We start from the raw sequence: 17955 nt of genomic DNA, 5'->3' as shown, positions 1-17955 counted from the left end.
TTAATACGGAGGTGCTAAGTGAGGGCATAAAAATGGCCAACCGAGTAAGTACTCTTTGCTGCAAGCTTCTCCCATCCTCCCTCCCCTTTTTTACTTTTAATTTGTTTACTTGTTTTTCTTTTATATACTTATATTATTTCATATAAATAAATATTTAAAATGACCGTACAATTATTTAGCAAATTTCATGCAGTAGGTAGTATATATTTTAGTCTACTAATACAGAACATCCCATTTCCTTCTTCCCCCTGTTATGTTAACTAGTAACTATTTTGTGTGATATAACGATCTATTTTGCAAGCAGATGCCGGCTCCAGCGTTAAGTTGTTAAGGAAAGCATATTTGCTGGGTGATAGAGGGCATGAGGGAGTACAATAGCTGATTTAAGGTGAACCCGCAGGGAGACCCCTGCTGAAAGTATGGCTCTTCTTAAAGGAAAAATGTGTTTACACTTGAAATAGGCATAAATCTATAGTGTTTTTATGTTAAAGGCTAAGGACTCCTTTAACCTGGGGAAAAAATATTTTTACGTATGTTAGTGGTTACCTACGTTTCAGGCTGCAATTTTCATTTGTTTATTCATTTTCAGACCCCCTGATATAAAGTTTGCAACCTGCTTCTAGTTTCAGAATGTTTTTGTGTTCATGTCCATCCCAGTAATACATACTGGATGTGAGGTCTGTAAGTCCAGGATGCTGCTGTCTTCACTAGCTCTCATGTGTCAGCACAGCTTGATTCCAGTACTTCTCTCTTCTTCTACACCTCATGAAGGATCTCTTCTCCCTTTTCCTGACAGACACTGATGCTAAGTTGTATGTGATTTTCCCCCAAACCATCTTCTCCATGCAGAGCATTTGTGGGTTGTCTCCTTTCTCTCTGCAGTGTGCGTTGGAATTTGTGTTTGAATTCACAGAATACCAGTCAGGACTTGTGCACATCACGTCCGTATATGGACAGTGATATCAGGAGCTTTTCCAAGCCAAAGTCCCAGTGCAGAGCATCAAAAGCTCTCCCCTTGCAGGCTTTGGCCCTGAGGAAGATCCATATATAGACAGTGATGTCACAAGCTTCCCCAGGACCAAAGTCCCCAGCCAAAGTGCTTCCGATGCTCTGGCCTAGGACTCAGACATTGTTACTCTCCTGACATCACTTTCCATCTATGAACAGTGACGTCAGAGGCTTCTCCGGAGCTGGAGTCCCCAGTCAGAGTGCTTCCAATGCTCTGGCTGGGGACTCTTGACATTACTGTCCATATATAGACCGTGAAGTCAGGGGCTTCACTAGATTCGGAGTCCCTAGCCAGAGAGCTCCCAACACTTTAGTGGGGGACTCCGATATTGTACTGTAGAACATTACATCACTGTCAATATATGGGCAGTCACGTCATGAGCTTCCCCAGGCACAGCATTTTAGGTAGTGCTCTCTCTGGGGGGGTTCAGGCGACGTATCCCACTGGATGCCTATACAGTGGGATATGTTGTAGCCGTCTGTCGAAGGTATACATTGGGAGTCCCGACGTATACCTCCGATGGAAGGCAAAAATGTCATATGCACAGGCCCTTAGGCGAAGGAGTTACACCGACTCTAGTGCAGCAAAATTGTAGGAAATTTTTAATGAAGACTATTTTAGAAAGTTGCTTAATTTTGCATTTAGGAGGCAAATTAATAATTAAAAAAAATTCAGTGCAAAGCTGTCTACAGCCTTTAAATCTAAGCACTGACCAGATATCATACCATGCTGTTAATTGACAATTATCAGTTACATTTGGTGTTAATTGCTTCAAGCGAGTTTTAATAACATTTAACAGCTTGTTAAATGGTATACTTCCTAGTATTTGCTACTAATTTTTAGTTTTACTTTGTCAATTACAATATAAGTATAATGAACTTTAATAGTGTTGGCTATAAATTTTATGAAAGGTCATTTAGGCTTATTTATAAAAACTAGATAATAATAAAACTACTAAAAGAAAATGGACACACAGGCCATGTAGTGCTCAAATAACTTTACAATACATTACATTATAGTGCCGAAATAATTCTGTGATGGTGTCCCAATAAGAGTGTTATAATATTATTATGTGTATGCATATATAATTAATTTAAAGAACCAGAGTTTTGTGATGATTATGCCTTAATTTTACACCCTTTACCATAGGGAGCCAATAATGCAGAAATGCAATGCCTGTGCCATACATACTGTATTTCGAATGCCTTAATTTGAAATTGTTTTAAGCAAGTTGTCAATAAACCAGTGCACCCAGTAGTATGTAATAGATTTATGCTCACAATCCTGCCTATATGTGTAGCCTCTTCTTTTAGTAGGAGTGTGCTTTGATTAAAAATGTACATTATTCAACGAGCAAAAAGTTGCAACGTTTTTTTACTTCTACGTCGTGCCTGCCACTTAAAAAAAAAAAAAAGTGGCCAGGGCTCAGCACAAGGAGCGTGGTCACCGAAGGTGTAAATTATAGTGAACATATACAGCAGATCGTATTTGATGTTGATTTCCCTTTCTCTCACACCGACAGGCCAAGGTGAACTAATTTATTAAGAGACGTGCCCCTCTTAATACATTTATCACATCTTATCCATGTAGAAAAAGGAAACTAGACTTTAATGGCGACATCACACATGCTCTTTATTCCCAAAACCAATTACTCTGACACTTTTAAAAGGGTATTCCAGACAGAAATATTTATGACCCATAAACTGAATAGGTTATAAATGTAAGATTGTTGGGGATCTGACCGCTGGGGCTCCCTCCGATCGCTAGCATGGACTCAGCTGTTTTTATTGCTTCCATGAAGTTTGTATAGAGCGGTAACACATATGCTTTAACGCCGCGCCATATAAAGTCCTCCTCACTGTGGTCATGCGGTTGGGGAAGAAAGAGGATCAGGGTACCCTATTGTAGCGATAATGAGGTTCCCACCAATTGAACATTTTTTACTAATGCAGTGGATAGGTGATACATGTTTGTGGCTGGAATAAGCCTTTATATAATTTTTTTTAGATAGCATAAAAATGTATTTAAAGTGTTTATAATGGTTTATTATAATTAATTATTATGTTAAGAACATAGCATTATGTCAACATATTAGTTGATTTCAAATAATACATCTTTTAGTTTGGCTTTTTCCGCTAAATCTACAACCCATTCCTCATTATTTCCTATTAATTTCCTAGTGTAGTTAAATTGCTTCAAATTATGTATGCAATGCAAATTTACAAGCAATTTATGTATTGCAACAATAATTTTTATTGTTTCATTAATTATGGTTGAAACTACCACTAATAAGTAATGTTTATTTTGAATTTTTAAAAAAAATAAATCTTTTAATTTGAGGAAATCAATCAAAACATGCATTTTTGTTTACCTAATAGAACTACAAAAAAAATGTTACTGCACGTTTTGCTTTTTCTTCCAGGTGAGGGAACGGCTGAGGGTTTCTTTAGAGAGAGTGTCTGCACTGGAAGGAGAACTAGCAGTTGCAAACCAGGAGGTAAAAATTCAGCACTTTATCCCCTTTAAGGTTGTCACATTTCACTTGTGAGACATTAGGTTTCGCGTCACATTTTTGGAAACTGTCAACAAATACTGAAGGTGAATTACATTTTGTACAGACCAGTGAGCACAGCCCATTGGAACTTCTTGTCAAAAGTCTCTGTTTCCTGAGATTCCTCCTTATTTAGATCATACCATGTGGAAACAAACCATAAAGCTTGATGACAAGTCCCAAAGCAACCATCACCATTTTTACGGAAGAATTGTTAAAGAAGATGATGTCCAGCACTCTGTCCGTTAAAAACCAAACTTTAATTCATAAATCTAAAACAAATTAAAAACATTCCCGGGAGGCGCGCTTATGCATTTTGAACCGTAAGGCTCTGTTTACACAGACTTTTTTGCAGGCAGATCTTCAGGAATTTTTAGGTCGATTTTGACCTGCCTGCACTCTCTTTGCTGCGTTTTTCGCCCGCGTCCATTGAGCGCCGCGGGCAAAAAACGCAGCGAAAAACGCTTTCTCTGCCTCCCATTGATGTCAATGGGAGGTCAGAGATGGCATGTCGCTTCTTTTTCCCACAAGCATTTTTTTCAGCTTGTGGAAAAACGCCTCTGAATCCCATTGAAATCAATGGGAGGCGATTTTGGCAGTTTTTTGCCACGGTTTCCGACATGGTTTCCGTGGCAAAAAATGCAGGGAAAAAAATCTATGACTGAATAAGCTATGACTAAGAACCTCAATGGTTTGAAACACGTAAGCGCGCCTCCCCCGAATATTTTTACTTTTGTTTTAGATTCATGAATTAAAGTTAGCTTTTTAACGGACCGAGTGCTGGACATCATCTTCTTCAACAATTCTACCATTTGTATCTGTTGCCGACACAGAATCGTTTGTCTACATGCACCATTATTGTCACAACATGGTGTTTGGAAAAACCGAGGTGCACCATGAGCGGACCAGCCATTTTTTGTATATTTTACACCTTTTTTACACCTACTTGTCAATCTGTATTGGTATCCAATATCCTGCTCGGTTTACATATTCTTAGGCTCTGTTCACACAAGTATCATGGCTTCCTTTCAGGACAGCGATGACAAATCTGTTTTCAAATTAATCCCAATGAATACTGAAGAGTCCCATTGACTTAAAAATAGGGTCTGTCAGGTTTCTTTTTGGGTTCCGGTATTTTTTATGGCAAAATAGCACTGCAAACAGCGCTATGCTTGGTGTCAAAATGCGAAAATAACACAAATGTGTACAGAGCTTTATAGGTGATATGTATATATTTTTCCTTAAATTATTCTCTATTAGGGTTTTTGTACTTAATGGTTATTTTTATGTACTAATTCTATTGTATGAGTTTTATTTAATTTTGTAGTAAGGGGTAACACAAGTAGGAAATTGGTGAGTTGCTATATAAACTTAAGAACATGAAGAGATAATGATACTAACATGTATGTAGTAAGGAGTATAATGTTTAAAGGGGATTTTTCTGTTGCTAAATGTTTTACATAATGTATTAAGCTAAAGTTAAATTACTTATTAGTGTAATTTTTTTTTTAAATCGAATCCCTGTTTGCATGTCTCTGCCAGTGGCAGGACCCTGTCCCTCTGCTCATCATTCAGTTCCAGTGGACGAACACCAATGATTACTCATTGACGGTCTATCCTAAGAATAGGCCATTAATGTATATTCCTACAAAACCTGTTTAAAATGACATTCTGAGTTCATAGAGGGAGTACTTTAACCCCTTAAGGACATGGACTAGTTGGCACGTTCAGGACGCATCCCCGTTTTTCAAATCTGAGATGTGTCACTTTATGTGGTAATAACTTTGGAATGCTTTTACCTATCCAAGCGATTCTGAGATTGTCTTCTCGTGACACATTATACTTTAAGTTAGTGGTAAAATTTGGTCGATACATTCAGTATTTTATTGTTAAAAACACAAAATTTTAGCGAAAAATTGCAGAAATTTGCATTTTCGCTAAATTTAAATGTATCTGCTTGTAAGACAGATAGTTATACCTCACAAAACAAATGCTAATTAACATTTCCCATATGTCATTGTTTTTTTTAACATCCTTTTATTTTTCTAGGACACTACAAGGCTTAGTTCTTTAGCAGAAATTTCTAAAATTTTCAAGAAAACTTCAAAAGGCTATTTTTACAAGGACGAGTTCAGTTGGTGGTTTTGAGGGGCCCATACAATGCAAACCCCCATAAAATGCCCAATTTAAAAAAACAGAACCCCTCAAAGTATTCAAAACAGCATATAGAAAGTTTATTAAATTAATAATATTTCAGAGATATGTGTCCAGTGTCGCACTGATAAATGGTGCCCGATCTTATCCGCTTTCGGACACTGCACCTTTTGTGTCGCCATATTCTGAGAGCCACAACTTTTTTATTTTTCAGTCAAAAAAGCTGTGTGGAGGCTTGTTTATTGCGGGACGGGTTGTAGTTTTTATTGGTACCATTTTGGGGTACATGGGACTTCATGATCAGGGGTGGTGAGAATTTTTTTTAGGGATTATGGCATTGTTTTTTTTTGCGGTGTTTACAGTGTGGGAAAAATAACATTATAGTTTTGGTCATTAAGGACGCGGCGATACCAAATATGTGCACTTTTTTACTGTTTTAATTTTTTTCCTATAATAAAGACTTGTTTTTATTAACTTTTCCTTTTACACTTTTACTCAACTTTTTTCAACCTTTTTTTTTTTTGTCCCACTAGGGGACTTGAGGGCCTGCACCTCTGATGTTTACTCTAAGGGTATGTTCACACACAGTGGTTTCAGACATAATTCAGGCTGTTTACGCCTCGAATTACGCCTGAAAAAACGGCACCATTACGCCTCCAAATATCTGCTCATTGCTTGCAATGGGATTTACGGTGTTCTGTTCCCACGAGGCGTAATTTTACGCGTCGTTTTCAAAATACGGCGCGTAAAAAGACGCCGCGTCAAAAGAAGTGCAGGTCATTTCTTGGGATGTTTTTGGAGCCGTTTTTCATTGACTCCATTGAAAAACAGCTCAAAAATGGCCGTAAAATACGCCGCGAAAAACGCAAGTTGCTACAAAAACGTCTGAAAATCAGGAGCTGCTTTTGCTTGAAAACCGCTCCGTATTTTCAGACGTTTTTGAGTTTGCGTGTGAACATACCCTAATTCATTGCGCTACCCACGTAGTGCAATGCATTACAGCTGTCAGTCATTTACTGACAGCAAGCTTATTCGGTCCCATCGGTGGGCGGGGACTAATAGGCTATCGTATGGGGCAGACCAGGGGGCCACTATTAAGCCTTCGGTTGCTCTAGCAACGATCAGCATCCTCACGATCACATTGTGTTGATTCTGATCGCTACAAACCACTAAGATGCAGCTATCACTTTTGATTGTGGCATCTAAGGAGTTAATGGCAGGAATCGGAGCTATCTCTGTTCCCTGCTATTACAGCACGGTGTCAGCTGTAACATACAGCTGACACCAGCGGCTGATGTCAAAGCTGAGCCTGCGCCAACTTATTACTGCGGCCGGACGCCTTTTAGGGCCTGCCACTGGGTGGGACCTAGCAGGCTTCCGTACTTGGTAGATAGGAGGCCATTGTTAGGCCTCCGGTCTACCGGAGCAGTTATCAGAGCCCCGCGATTTCATTGTGGGGTTCCGATCTGCTTGTAAACACCATAATACTTAATACGGAAATGTAGGCCTACTAAAAAGTATGTACATTATATGCCCTCAATACTTGGTCGGGGCTCCTTTTGCATGAATTACTGCATCAATGCGGCGTGGCATGGAGGCGATCAGCCTGTGGCACTGCTGAGGTGTTATGGAAGCCTAGGTTGCTTTGATAGCGGCCTTCAGCTCGTCTGCATTGTTGGGTCTGGTGTCCCTCATCTTCCTCTTGACAATACCCCATAGATTCTCTATGGGGTTTAGGTCAGTGGAATTTGCTGGCCAATCAAGCGTAGTGATACTGTGGTTATTAAACCAGGTATTGGTACTTTTGGCAGTGTGGGCAGGTGCCAAGTCCTGCTGGAAAATGAAATCAGCATCTCCATAAAGCTTGTCAGCAGAGGGAAGCATGAAGTGCTCGAAAATTTCCTGGTAGACAGCTGCGCTGACTCTGGACTTGATATAACACAGTGGCCCAACACCAGCAGATGACATGGCTCCCCAAACCATCATTGACTGTGGAAACTTCCCACTGGACCGCAAGCAACTTGGATTGAGTGCCTCTCCACTCTTCCTCCAGACTCTGGGACCTTGATTTCCAAATGAAATGCAAAATGTACTTTTATCTAAAAACAGGACTTTGGACAACTGAGCAACAGACCAGTCCTTTTTCTCCTTCGCCCAGATAAGACGCTTTTTCACATTGTCTCAAGTAATGTGACAGTTGTAACCCATGTCCTGGATACGTCTGTGTGTGTGATGGCTCCTAAAGCACTGACTTTTTGGGGCTTACCCTCCTTGTGGAGGGTGTCAATGACGGTCTTCTGGACAACTGTCAAGTCAGCAGTCTTCCCCATGATTGTGTAGCCTACTGAACCGACTGTTGGACCATTTAAAGGCTTAGGAAACTTTTTGCAGGTGTTTTGTGTTGATTAGCGGATTAGAGTGTGACACCATGAGTCGACAATCTTTAATTTTTACCCAATATTTAAATTTTCTGAGAGACTAAATTTGGGGTTTTCATTAACTGTTAGCCATAATCTTCAAAATTAAAAGAAAAAAAATTCAGGAAATAGATCACTCTGTGTGTAATGAATCTATATGATATGAGTTTCACTTTTTGAATTGAATTACTGAAATAAATTAACTTTTTGATGATATTCTAATTCATTGAGAAGGACTAGTATGTGAAACTCCTTAACCCCTGCGGGACAAAGCCATTTTTTGATTTTCGCTTTTCACTCCCCGCATTCCAAGAGCCATAGCTTTTTTTATTTTTCCGTCAATAGAGTGGTGTGAGGGATTATTTTTTGTGGGAGGGGTTGTAGTTTCTTTTGGTACCATTTGTAGTTCCATATAATGTACTGGGAAACTGAAAAAAAATTATTTGCCAGCTGAAGTTGGAAAAAACTGTGATTCCTCAATGATTTGGGTTTCGTTTTTACAGCTTTCACCGTGCGGTAAAAATGACAACTTATCTATATTATGTGGCTCAATACGATTACGGTGATACCAAATTTATATAGTTTTTTTTATATTTTACTACTTTTATTGATGATAATGTTTTGGGTCGCCACATTCTGAGAGCCATAACCTTTTTCATTTTTTCATCAAGTGAGCGGTGTGATGGCTTATTTTTTGCGGGACTAACTGTTGTTTTTATCGGTACCATTTTTTGAACGTAGAACGTTTTGATCACTTTTTATTAAAGCATTTTTTAGAGCTAAGTTACAGCGCTCACCATGCGCATTAAATAACTCTATATTGTAATGGTTCAGACGTTTACGGATGCAGCGATACCAATTTTGTTTTTATTTTTGACATTACTTTAGGGGGAAAATGGGAAAAGGTATTTTTTTTTACTTTAAAAAAAAAAAAAATTCACTACTAAAAACGTTTTTTTTCACTTTTTTTCTTTTTTACACACTTTATTAGCCACCCTAGGGGGCTTGAACCAGCGATCGTTAGATCGATTAATGTATTGCAGTATATTGTCATTTTTACAGGCTGAGTGAAGGCAGCCCTGGGGGCCTTCATGAGGCCCCTTGCCTGCCATAACAATCGTCGTCTCCCCCTGATCTCACTGCGGGGGGAGGGGGGGTGAGCTGTCTGAGGGGGCCGCCCCCTCTTTTCAACGCCTTAGATGCTGCTGCCGCGATTGACCGCAGCATTTGAGTGGTTAAACAGCCAGGAACAGCGCGATCGCTGTAAAATACAGCCGACACCCGCAGAATATAGAGTGCGCCCAGCGCGTGAGCACGCTTCGAACATCACCCCATGCCCCCGGACGTAATAGCACGTCTGGGTGCGCGATGAGGTTAAAGTTGAGTAAAAGCTCAAACATGACAGCATGATCGCTGTTCCCGGCCGTTAGTCCTGGGTGTCGGCTGTAAAACACAGCTGATACCCTCAGGGTATGGAGTGCGCTCACCTCGTGTGCGTGCTCCATACTTCTCCCCCTGCACCTTGACGTAAGTGCACGTCAAGGTGCGTTAAGGGGTTAAAGTTTTTTTTTTTTTAATTTGCAGAGATATTAAAATTTAACCCATTTTTTTCTATAACATCAAGTGTTAACAGAGTAATGCCACTAAATATTTATTACGGTGATTCTGCGGTTTTTAGAAATATCCCATATGTGGTCCTAGTGTGCAACTTGACTGAACACAGGCTTCATAAATAAAGGAGCATCTTGAGGATTTTGGGACCTTTCTTTTTTTATTAGGAAGTTTACCAGATACCATTATAGGTTTGCAGAAGCCTTGACGTGCCAAAACATAACCCCCCCAAAAAAAACACATTTTGGAAACTGCACCCCTTTAGAAATGTATCTATAGGTGTAATGAGCATTTTGACCCCACAGGTGTTTCATAAATCTTATTAGAATAGAGTCATAAAAATAGAAAATTATAATTTTTCCAATAAAATGCCGTTTTAGCTCCAAAATTTTTACTTTCACAAGAAATATAGGAGAAAAGGCACCACGCAATTTTAGGACAGTAATACCCATTTATGTTCATAAACTGCTATTTGGGAACAAGTACCTCAAGAGACCCTCTCTCTTTTTATGTACATTTTATTATAATCTATTGTTTTAGACAATAAATTATATTTTTTCCAAAAAACGTGTTGGACTCGTGGAAGTATTACGCCTGGATGGTGTCTCTTTTTCACAGTGGATCCCAACTAGTTCCCATTGTTTTTATCTACCTGCATTTACTCCCCGATGAGGTTGGCACCTGACACTCTAGGGATTACGGCACCGGCAGCACCCTTCCTAACTAACTGGCTCCGCAATAGGGTTGTGCCTATCCTTGCACAACCCCTAAAGGTGAGCCTCCGTTTACTATACCTAACAGAGAAAGCCATTGCTAATCTGACATACTCACCCTATGTAGCACCTATTTAGTCTCTCTGTTCTCAACCAGCCTTTATATACATAATTTGGGAACATGGCAGGATTCAGAAGGGAAGAAGCGTTATTTTGCTTTTGGAGCGCAGATTTTGCTGGATAGTTTTTGGGGTGACATTTTGCATGTGCAGAGCCCCTGAGGTACCAGTACAGTACAGTGGAAACCCCTGAGAAGTGACTCAATTTGGGAAACTACACCCCTCAAAGCATTCATCCAAAATTGTAGGGAGAATTTTGACCCCACAGTTGCTTCATAGATTTTATTAGAATTGTGCAGTGAAAAGAAAGATTTTTTATTTTATTTTTTAAATCACTTTTTTATTTTATCAAAAAACAACAGCCAACAATTGGTATTATATAAACCATTCCATTATACAGTTGTTTATAACCCCGTATTCCCCCACCCCCCTCAAGAGGAAAGGAAAAGAAATACAAATATTATGACGTTTTAGTTCATAATTTTAATTTTCACAAAGAATAATAGGAGAAAAAAACATCGCACAATTTGTTATGCAGTTTCTTCTAATTACATCAATACCCCATATGTGGCTGTAAACTGCTGTTTGGGCACACGGCATGGCGCCATTTGGCGTTTGGAGCGCAGATTTTGCTAGATCAGTATTTAGGCGCCATGTCGCATTGTCCTGAGGTACCAGTACTGGGAAGGAGTGTAGTAAGCATTTTAAATCCATAGGTGTTTTCCAGAAATTAACGCACAGCGTATGGTGCAAAGGGAAAATGTAAAACATTTCCACTGATAATCCATTTCAGTGCCCTATAAGTTGTGCCACTAGACTCACAAATGCCATAAAATGTTAAGTGGGTTCTCCCAGGTGTGGCAATGCCATATATGTGGACATAAACTGCTCGGAAGGGAGGGTGTGCAATTTGGCTTTCGGAGCGTGGATTTTGCTTGGTAGTAGTTTTATTTAGGGTTTTAGTCGTATTTCAATTTATAATGTGGGGGCAGAGTATATAAGGGCATACTAAGGTGGTATAATAATGGCGTAAATAAATAATAAAAATAATCTAGAGATGTGTGGTTCACTTTAAAGAAATACTTTATGCACAGGCCAGTGTCTGCACCTTTTTTGGGATCCAGAAAAAGAGAAGCAAGGCAGCACATCCAAAAATAAATGGACTTTATTCACCCAAAGATGCGACGTTTCAGTCCAGCAGGACCTTTCACAAGCTTGAGAAAGGTCCTGCTGGACTGAAACGTCGCATCTTTGGGTGAATAGATTCCATTAATTTTTGGATGTGCTGCCTTGCTTCTCTTTTCTGGATCTCAATAAGGGGACTTTTGGATCAAGTCCTATTGAGGCTTGCACCCTATATATGATATTTATATGTATCTAGTGCTGTGATATCTTTGTGTTTTGTTACTGCATCTTTTTTTGGGACCTTCCCTTCTTTGGAGTTTGGGGAACTTTGCTGGCAAAGTGTTGCCCTGGTACAAAATGGGCAACTCGCTTCCAGCAGATGTGTTTGGACCCTCCCTTTCCTGGCTCCCAAATATGAGGGCCTTGATAACCACCTCTTAAAACTGAAGGAGTGTTCCCCTCTGGTCTGCACATCAGGATGTATTTTCATTCCCATCTTAGAAGAGCCATAACTTTTTTTTGCGGGACAAACCGTAGTTTTTATTGGCACCATTTTAGGGTACATGTGATTTTTTTTTTTTGATCACTTTTTATTCGATGCTTTGGGAGGCAAGGTGAACAGAAAAAAAAGCAATTGTGGAAATGTTGTTTTTTTTTTATGGCGTTCACTGTGTGGTATAAATCACGTGGTATCTGTATTTGATTATGGCGATATATTTATATAGTTTTTTATGTTTTACTACTTTAACACAATAAAAACACTTAAAAAAAAAAATAGGTTTTTGTGTCGCAATATTCTGAGAGTCATAACTTTTTTAATTGTTCCGTTAATAAAGCCATTTGAGGCCTTTTTTGCATGACAATCTGTTGTTTTTATTGTTACAATTTTGGGGTACATGCAACTTTTTTACCACTTATTATTGCATTTTTTTTTTTTTTAAGGCAGAGTAATTGAAAAAAAAAAAGAAGAATTCTGGCATTGTTTTTAGTTAATTTTTTTTGTTACAGAGTTCACCATGCAGTATAAATGACTTTATTCTGCGGGTCAGTACAATTACGGAGATACCAAATAATTATAACTTTTCTTCTGTTTTACAGCTTTGCACAATAAAATCACTTTTCCTGAAAAAAATTATTTATTATTTGTGTCGCCAAATTTTAAGAGGCAACATTTTTTTATTTTTTTTCTGTCGAGAAAGCTGTATGACGACTTGTTTTTTGCAGGATGGGATATCGATTTTTAATGAAAACATTTTCCAAAGTATGTTACAAGAGAACCCAAGCCCTACCACCCTCCTAACCCATAGCAACAAAATTTAGTAATACATTGGAGTTATACAGATACAAATTCGGACAACAAAGCTGTATATCTTTATAGCGATACAAAGCAGTGACATCACTTGTAAACCATAACATCTCGAGAAGTAGGAGTCAATAGAGCTCAGCCAGGATGCAGTTTTATTGGTACTATTTTGACATACAGTACATGCGACTTTGTGATCACTTTTTATTTGAGTTTTCTTGGAGGTGAAGTTACCAAAAGACAGCAATTCTGGCATTGTTTTTTTTTTTATTTAATTTTTTTATGCCATTCATCGTATAGGGTAAATAACATGACAGTTTTATAGTTCGGATCATTGTGGATGCTGCGATACCAATTATTTATAGTTTTTATTCTATTATTTCCAACTATAAAAGACTTATGGAAAAAATGAAGATTTTTTATTTCTGAACTTAAAATGTTTAGCTTTTTTATTCTTAGGGTATGTTCACACGACCAAGTTTCAGACGTAATTCGGGCATTTTACGCCCCGAATTACGTCTGAAAAAACGGTTCCATTACACCGACAAACATCTGCCCATTACTATCAATGGGTTTTATGATGTACTATGCCGACGACCTGCCATTTTACGCGTTGCTGTCAAAAGATGCCGCGTAAAAAAGACGGCTCGTCAAAAGAAGTGCAGGACACTTCTTGGGACGTAATTGGAGCCGTTTTTCATTGACTCCATTGAAAAACAGCTCCAATTACGTCCGTAATGGACACCGCGAAAAACGCGAGTACGAGCAATTACATCTGAAATTCAGGAGCTGTTTTCGCCTGAAAACAGCGCCGTAATGTCAGACGTATTTGCCGTTATCGTGTGCACATACCCTTATACTTATAACCATCAGTTTTACACTGATAGAATTCCGTAGATGGCAGACCTAAAAAGCCATTGTTAGGCCTCCCCTTGACATTGCAACCATCAGGGGGGAAGGCAATGAGTTACAAACCACTTAGATTGCCTGGTCTCTATTGACCATGACAAGTGGGAACGAAGCTAGCTCCAATCCTAACCATTATAGCATAGTGTCAGCTGTAATATACAACTGATATCCGCTGATGATGGCGCGGGCTGAGCTTCTGTATGGGGGTTTGTGAGAAACCCTTAAAGACCATGCCGTATATATACGCCAAATCAGTGGCAGACACCTGAAGGCCCTTGTGCAAGAACTGAATATGGGCACTTTGCTCTTCAATATCTCATCATAAATCACCCCTTTCTTACAATCTATGAATAATTCTAAGCCATAAAATTCATTAGCTCAGGCATTTACATGCAATCTAATAGACAGAAGAAGGCAGCTTTATGGTGACAGTGGGCCCCCCTACCTGCTGGGCCCCTGTGCAGCTGGTTGCACCAATGGTATGGCTGCCCCTGTGCCGAATGTCGGTAAAGGGTTGAAATTTGCTGCCAATTTTTTAATTGTTCAAATAAATCTGAGATGTAAAATTAAGCAAGTTTGCAGAATAGTCCTGATTAAAATTATCCTACCATTTTGTGTTTACATCTCCTACACAAACCTCTGGGTTTCTATGGTTGCTCCACTCCCTCTGTCCACTGCTTCTTGCTAACCTATAGACCATTAAAGAGAGGCAAATTAAAGGAATGCATTGGAGAAATGAAAAATAGGGTTTCCCAGGAAGACATATATTACATATAAATTATTGTAATTATGGCTTGTACACCTTAATAAACCCTGCAGCTCATATGTGTTAATGTAAAGGGTACTAGGGGTTATTAAAGAAACTCTGTCACCAGATTATCAAATCCCAACCTCCTATTGAATGTGATGGGCGCTGCAATGTAGATAACAGCAAAGTTTTTTTTAATTTTTAAAAACGATAATTTTTGCCCAAGTTATGAACAATTTTATATTTATTCAAATGAGCTTTTCAATGGACAACTGGGCGTGTTTTATCGTTTTACCAACTGGGCGTGTATTGTGTTATTACCAACTGGGCGTTGTGAATAGAAGTGTATGAAGCAGACGAATCAGCGTCATACACTTCTCATCGTTCCCACCCAGCTTTTTTCACTGCAGACACACAGCGTGACGTCACCAACAGGTCCTTCAACCTTGGCGTCGGACAGAGAAGGTACATGGGCTCCAGCCGTCCGAGTGTAATATGCTCGTCTCTAGGGAGTTTACTATGCTTACCTGCACACGGTGATGCTGCTGCAGATTCAACTGTACCCTCTGACGCCTGGAGCCGATGTGTCTTCTCTCTTCCGACGCCAAGGTTGATGGACCTGTGGGTGACCTCATCGTTCCCACCCAGCTTCTTTCACTGCAGACACACAGCGTGATGTCACCCACAGGTCCTTCAACCTTGGCGTCGGAAGAGAGAAGACACATCGGCTCCAGGCGTCAGAGGGTACAGTTGAATCTGCAGCAGCATCACCGTGTGCAGGTAAGCATAGTAAACTCCCTAGAGACGAGCATATTACACTCTCGGACGGCTGGAGCCCATGTATCTTCTCTGTCTGACGCCAAGGTTGAGGGACCTGTGGGTGACGTCACGCTGTGTCGGCAGTGAAAGAAGCTGGGTGGGAACGATGAGAAGTGTATGACGCTGATTCGTCAGCGTCATACATTTCTATTCACAACGCCCAGTTGGTAAAAACACAATACACGCCCAGTTGGTAAAAACACAATACACGCCCAGTTGGTAAAAACACAATACACGCCCAGTTGGTAAAACGAGAAAGCACGCCCAGTTGTCCATTGAAAAGCTCATTTGCATAAATATAAAATTGCTCATAACTTGGGCAAAAATGATTGTTTTAAAAAAAAACACAAAAAAAACAACTTTGCTGTTATCTACATTGCAGCGCCGATCATATTCAATAGGAGATAGGGATTTGATAATCTGGTGACAGAGCCTCTTTAAGGTACAAATGAGGCAATCATATCTGTCAACAGCAAACTTGTTAACTTCTTCCATGTAGAAACAAACAATTGTTCACACCAAAATGCTACACAAAAGAAGACGTTTAACATGTGTTTAATGCTACACAAAAGATGTGTGGTTAATGTACTTAACATGCAAAATTCTTTATTTTATTTCATAGTTTAATATTTAGAGCATAGGATATTTTATTTTTCACAACACATTAATTTGCCTTCTCTGCTATAGGCCAAATATTGTGTTCTGATTACTTTTAAAAGTACCTGAAGCTCTTGTTCGTTTACGCTGAAATTACATCTTTTTTTTCTAAAACTAGAATTGTAAAAAATGTTGGTGCTCCCACAAGTGAACAGAACTCAAGCAATTGAATAAAGCTTTCAGTGTATTGGAGCTGAAATAAATCAAATAAACTGCTATGGGCTTAATAAAATGGTTGCAAACATCAACTAAAAATTATATGTTTAAGCTGTTTTCTCCAATGTTCTTATAGGTTTTAATGATTTGTATTTTATTTCATCTTTGTAATCTGGGAAGGCTGAATAAGGAATTATATTTAATTTTCTCCATGTAAACCACTGTTCTATAGAATAAGGCTGGATTCACACGAGCATGTTACGTCCGTAATGGACGGAATGTATTTCGGCCGCAAGTCCCGGACCGAGCATACTGCAGGGAGCCGGGCTCCTAGCATCATAGTTATGTACGATGCTAGGAGTCCCTGCCTCTCCATGGAACTACTGTCCCGTACTGAAAACATGATTACAGTATGGGACAGTTGTCCGGCAAGGACTCCTAGCATCGTACATAACTATGATGCTAGGAGCACGACCCCCAGCATTGTGTTCGGTCCGGGACTTGCGGCCGAAATACGTTCCGTCCATTACGGACGTAACATGCTCGTGTGAATCCAGCCTAAATGTGCATTGAAGGTTTGTAACAGACACGATCAGTGAGCTCAGCCCATGTCACTGACACTATTATATTAGGAATACCTCCGGTTTTTTGGCTGACAGTAGGAGGAATGCCTCCAGGACTTATATAAGGAACAAGAAGAAATCCTCAATATAAAGGTTTATTCTGCAGATTATGATTCATGTGATGCATTTTTGTTAATTTAAGCGTTCAACTAGAAGCAATGTAATAGAAGGTAATACCTCCATATGTGGGTCAATAGGAGTAATCTCTCCAATACTTACAAGAAATAGCAAGATTTTTCCAAACATACTTTAGCGGATAATTTTGAGCAGCAAATAAGCTTCCTAATTTCTTGCCAAGTACATTTAATAATAGCACCTCTGCAACCTGATTTACAAAAGTGAAATAACAGACACAACAACAGAGGTTCATCGTTAAAACATTTTAATACATTTGTTTGTCATTTTTGTTTTCTGTGATGTGACACAAAATTTTAGAGTAAACCATTAAAATTTAGCGTTCTAATATAAAGACCACACAGTTAGTGGAAGAACTTTATTGGGTTCGCACAACCTTTAGGTCTATTAGAAGTATTATAAGTGTAGTTCTTCCCTGTGGAGGTGTAAGAGACCTATTGTTGGTTGCAACGATGCTTCATAGTTATTTGCTCTTGTTTCCATTAAAATGTTCGAAAAGACATCTGTGCTCCTGTAAAGGGCAACTTCTGTGTCGACGCCCATAGGTAATCAGTCTGCACCTGCTTCTATGTCTGTGAGACTGACTCCATCTTCCACCACCCAGGATGGCAGGCTTAGGAGTGGGAGAGCCTATCGCAGCCTGGCCAGACGGAGCTAGCTCCCGCCCTCTGTCTACTTATACCTGCCTTTCCTGTTCCTCCTTTGCTTGTGATTCTTCTCTGTTGGTTTCCTGGCCCTGCTGCAGCTTCTTGTACTACTGATCCTCTGCTTGTTATTGACCTTGGCTTTTCTGACCACTCTTCTGCTCTGCGTTTTTGTACCTCGCTCATCTCCTGGTTTGACTCGGCTCGTTCACCTCGCTTGTTGCTCACGGTGTTCCCGTGGGCAACTTCCCCATTTCCCTGG

At 39.5% G+C, this 17955-nt stretch overlaps 1 protein-coding gene across 8 annotated transcripts in view; it reads left to right on the top strand.

The window, feature by feature from the left end:
• The window catches only part of PPFIA2 (PPFI scaffold protein A2), a 373500-nt gene that overhangs the window by 215368 nt on the left and 140177 nt on the right, over window positions 1–17955 (top strand). For all 8 annotated transcript variants that reach the window (XR_012882381.1, XM_075856792.1, XM_075856789.1 and 5 more), the window contains one exon: window positions 3432–3506. Coding sequence is in view for 7 of the 8 variants with exons in the window: in XM_075856792.1 (XP_075712907.1) it covers window positions 3432–3506 (75 nt within the window). In the remaining variant the exon portion in view is untranslated. The remainder of the gene's footprint in view (window positions 1–3431; window positions 3507–17955) is intronic.

This window comes from Rhinoderma darwinii, chromosome 3 (assembly GCF_050947455.1).
Source record: "Rhinoderma darwinii isolate aRhiDar2 chromosome 3, aRhiDar2.hap1, whole genome shotgun sequence".
NCBI classification, from domain to species: domain Eukaryota; kingdom Metazoa; phylum Chordata; class Amphibia; order Anura; family Rhinodermatidae; genus Rhinoderma; species Rhinoderma darwinii.
Note: the sequence above shows the minus strand (reverse complement) of the source record. Positions and strands in the feature narration are given on the sequence as shown.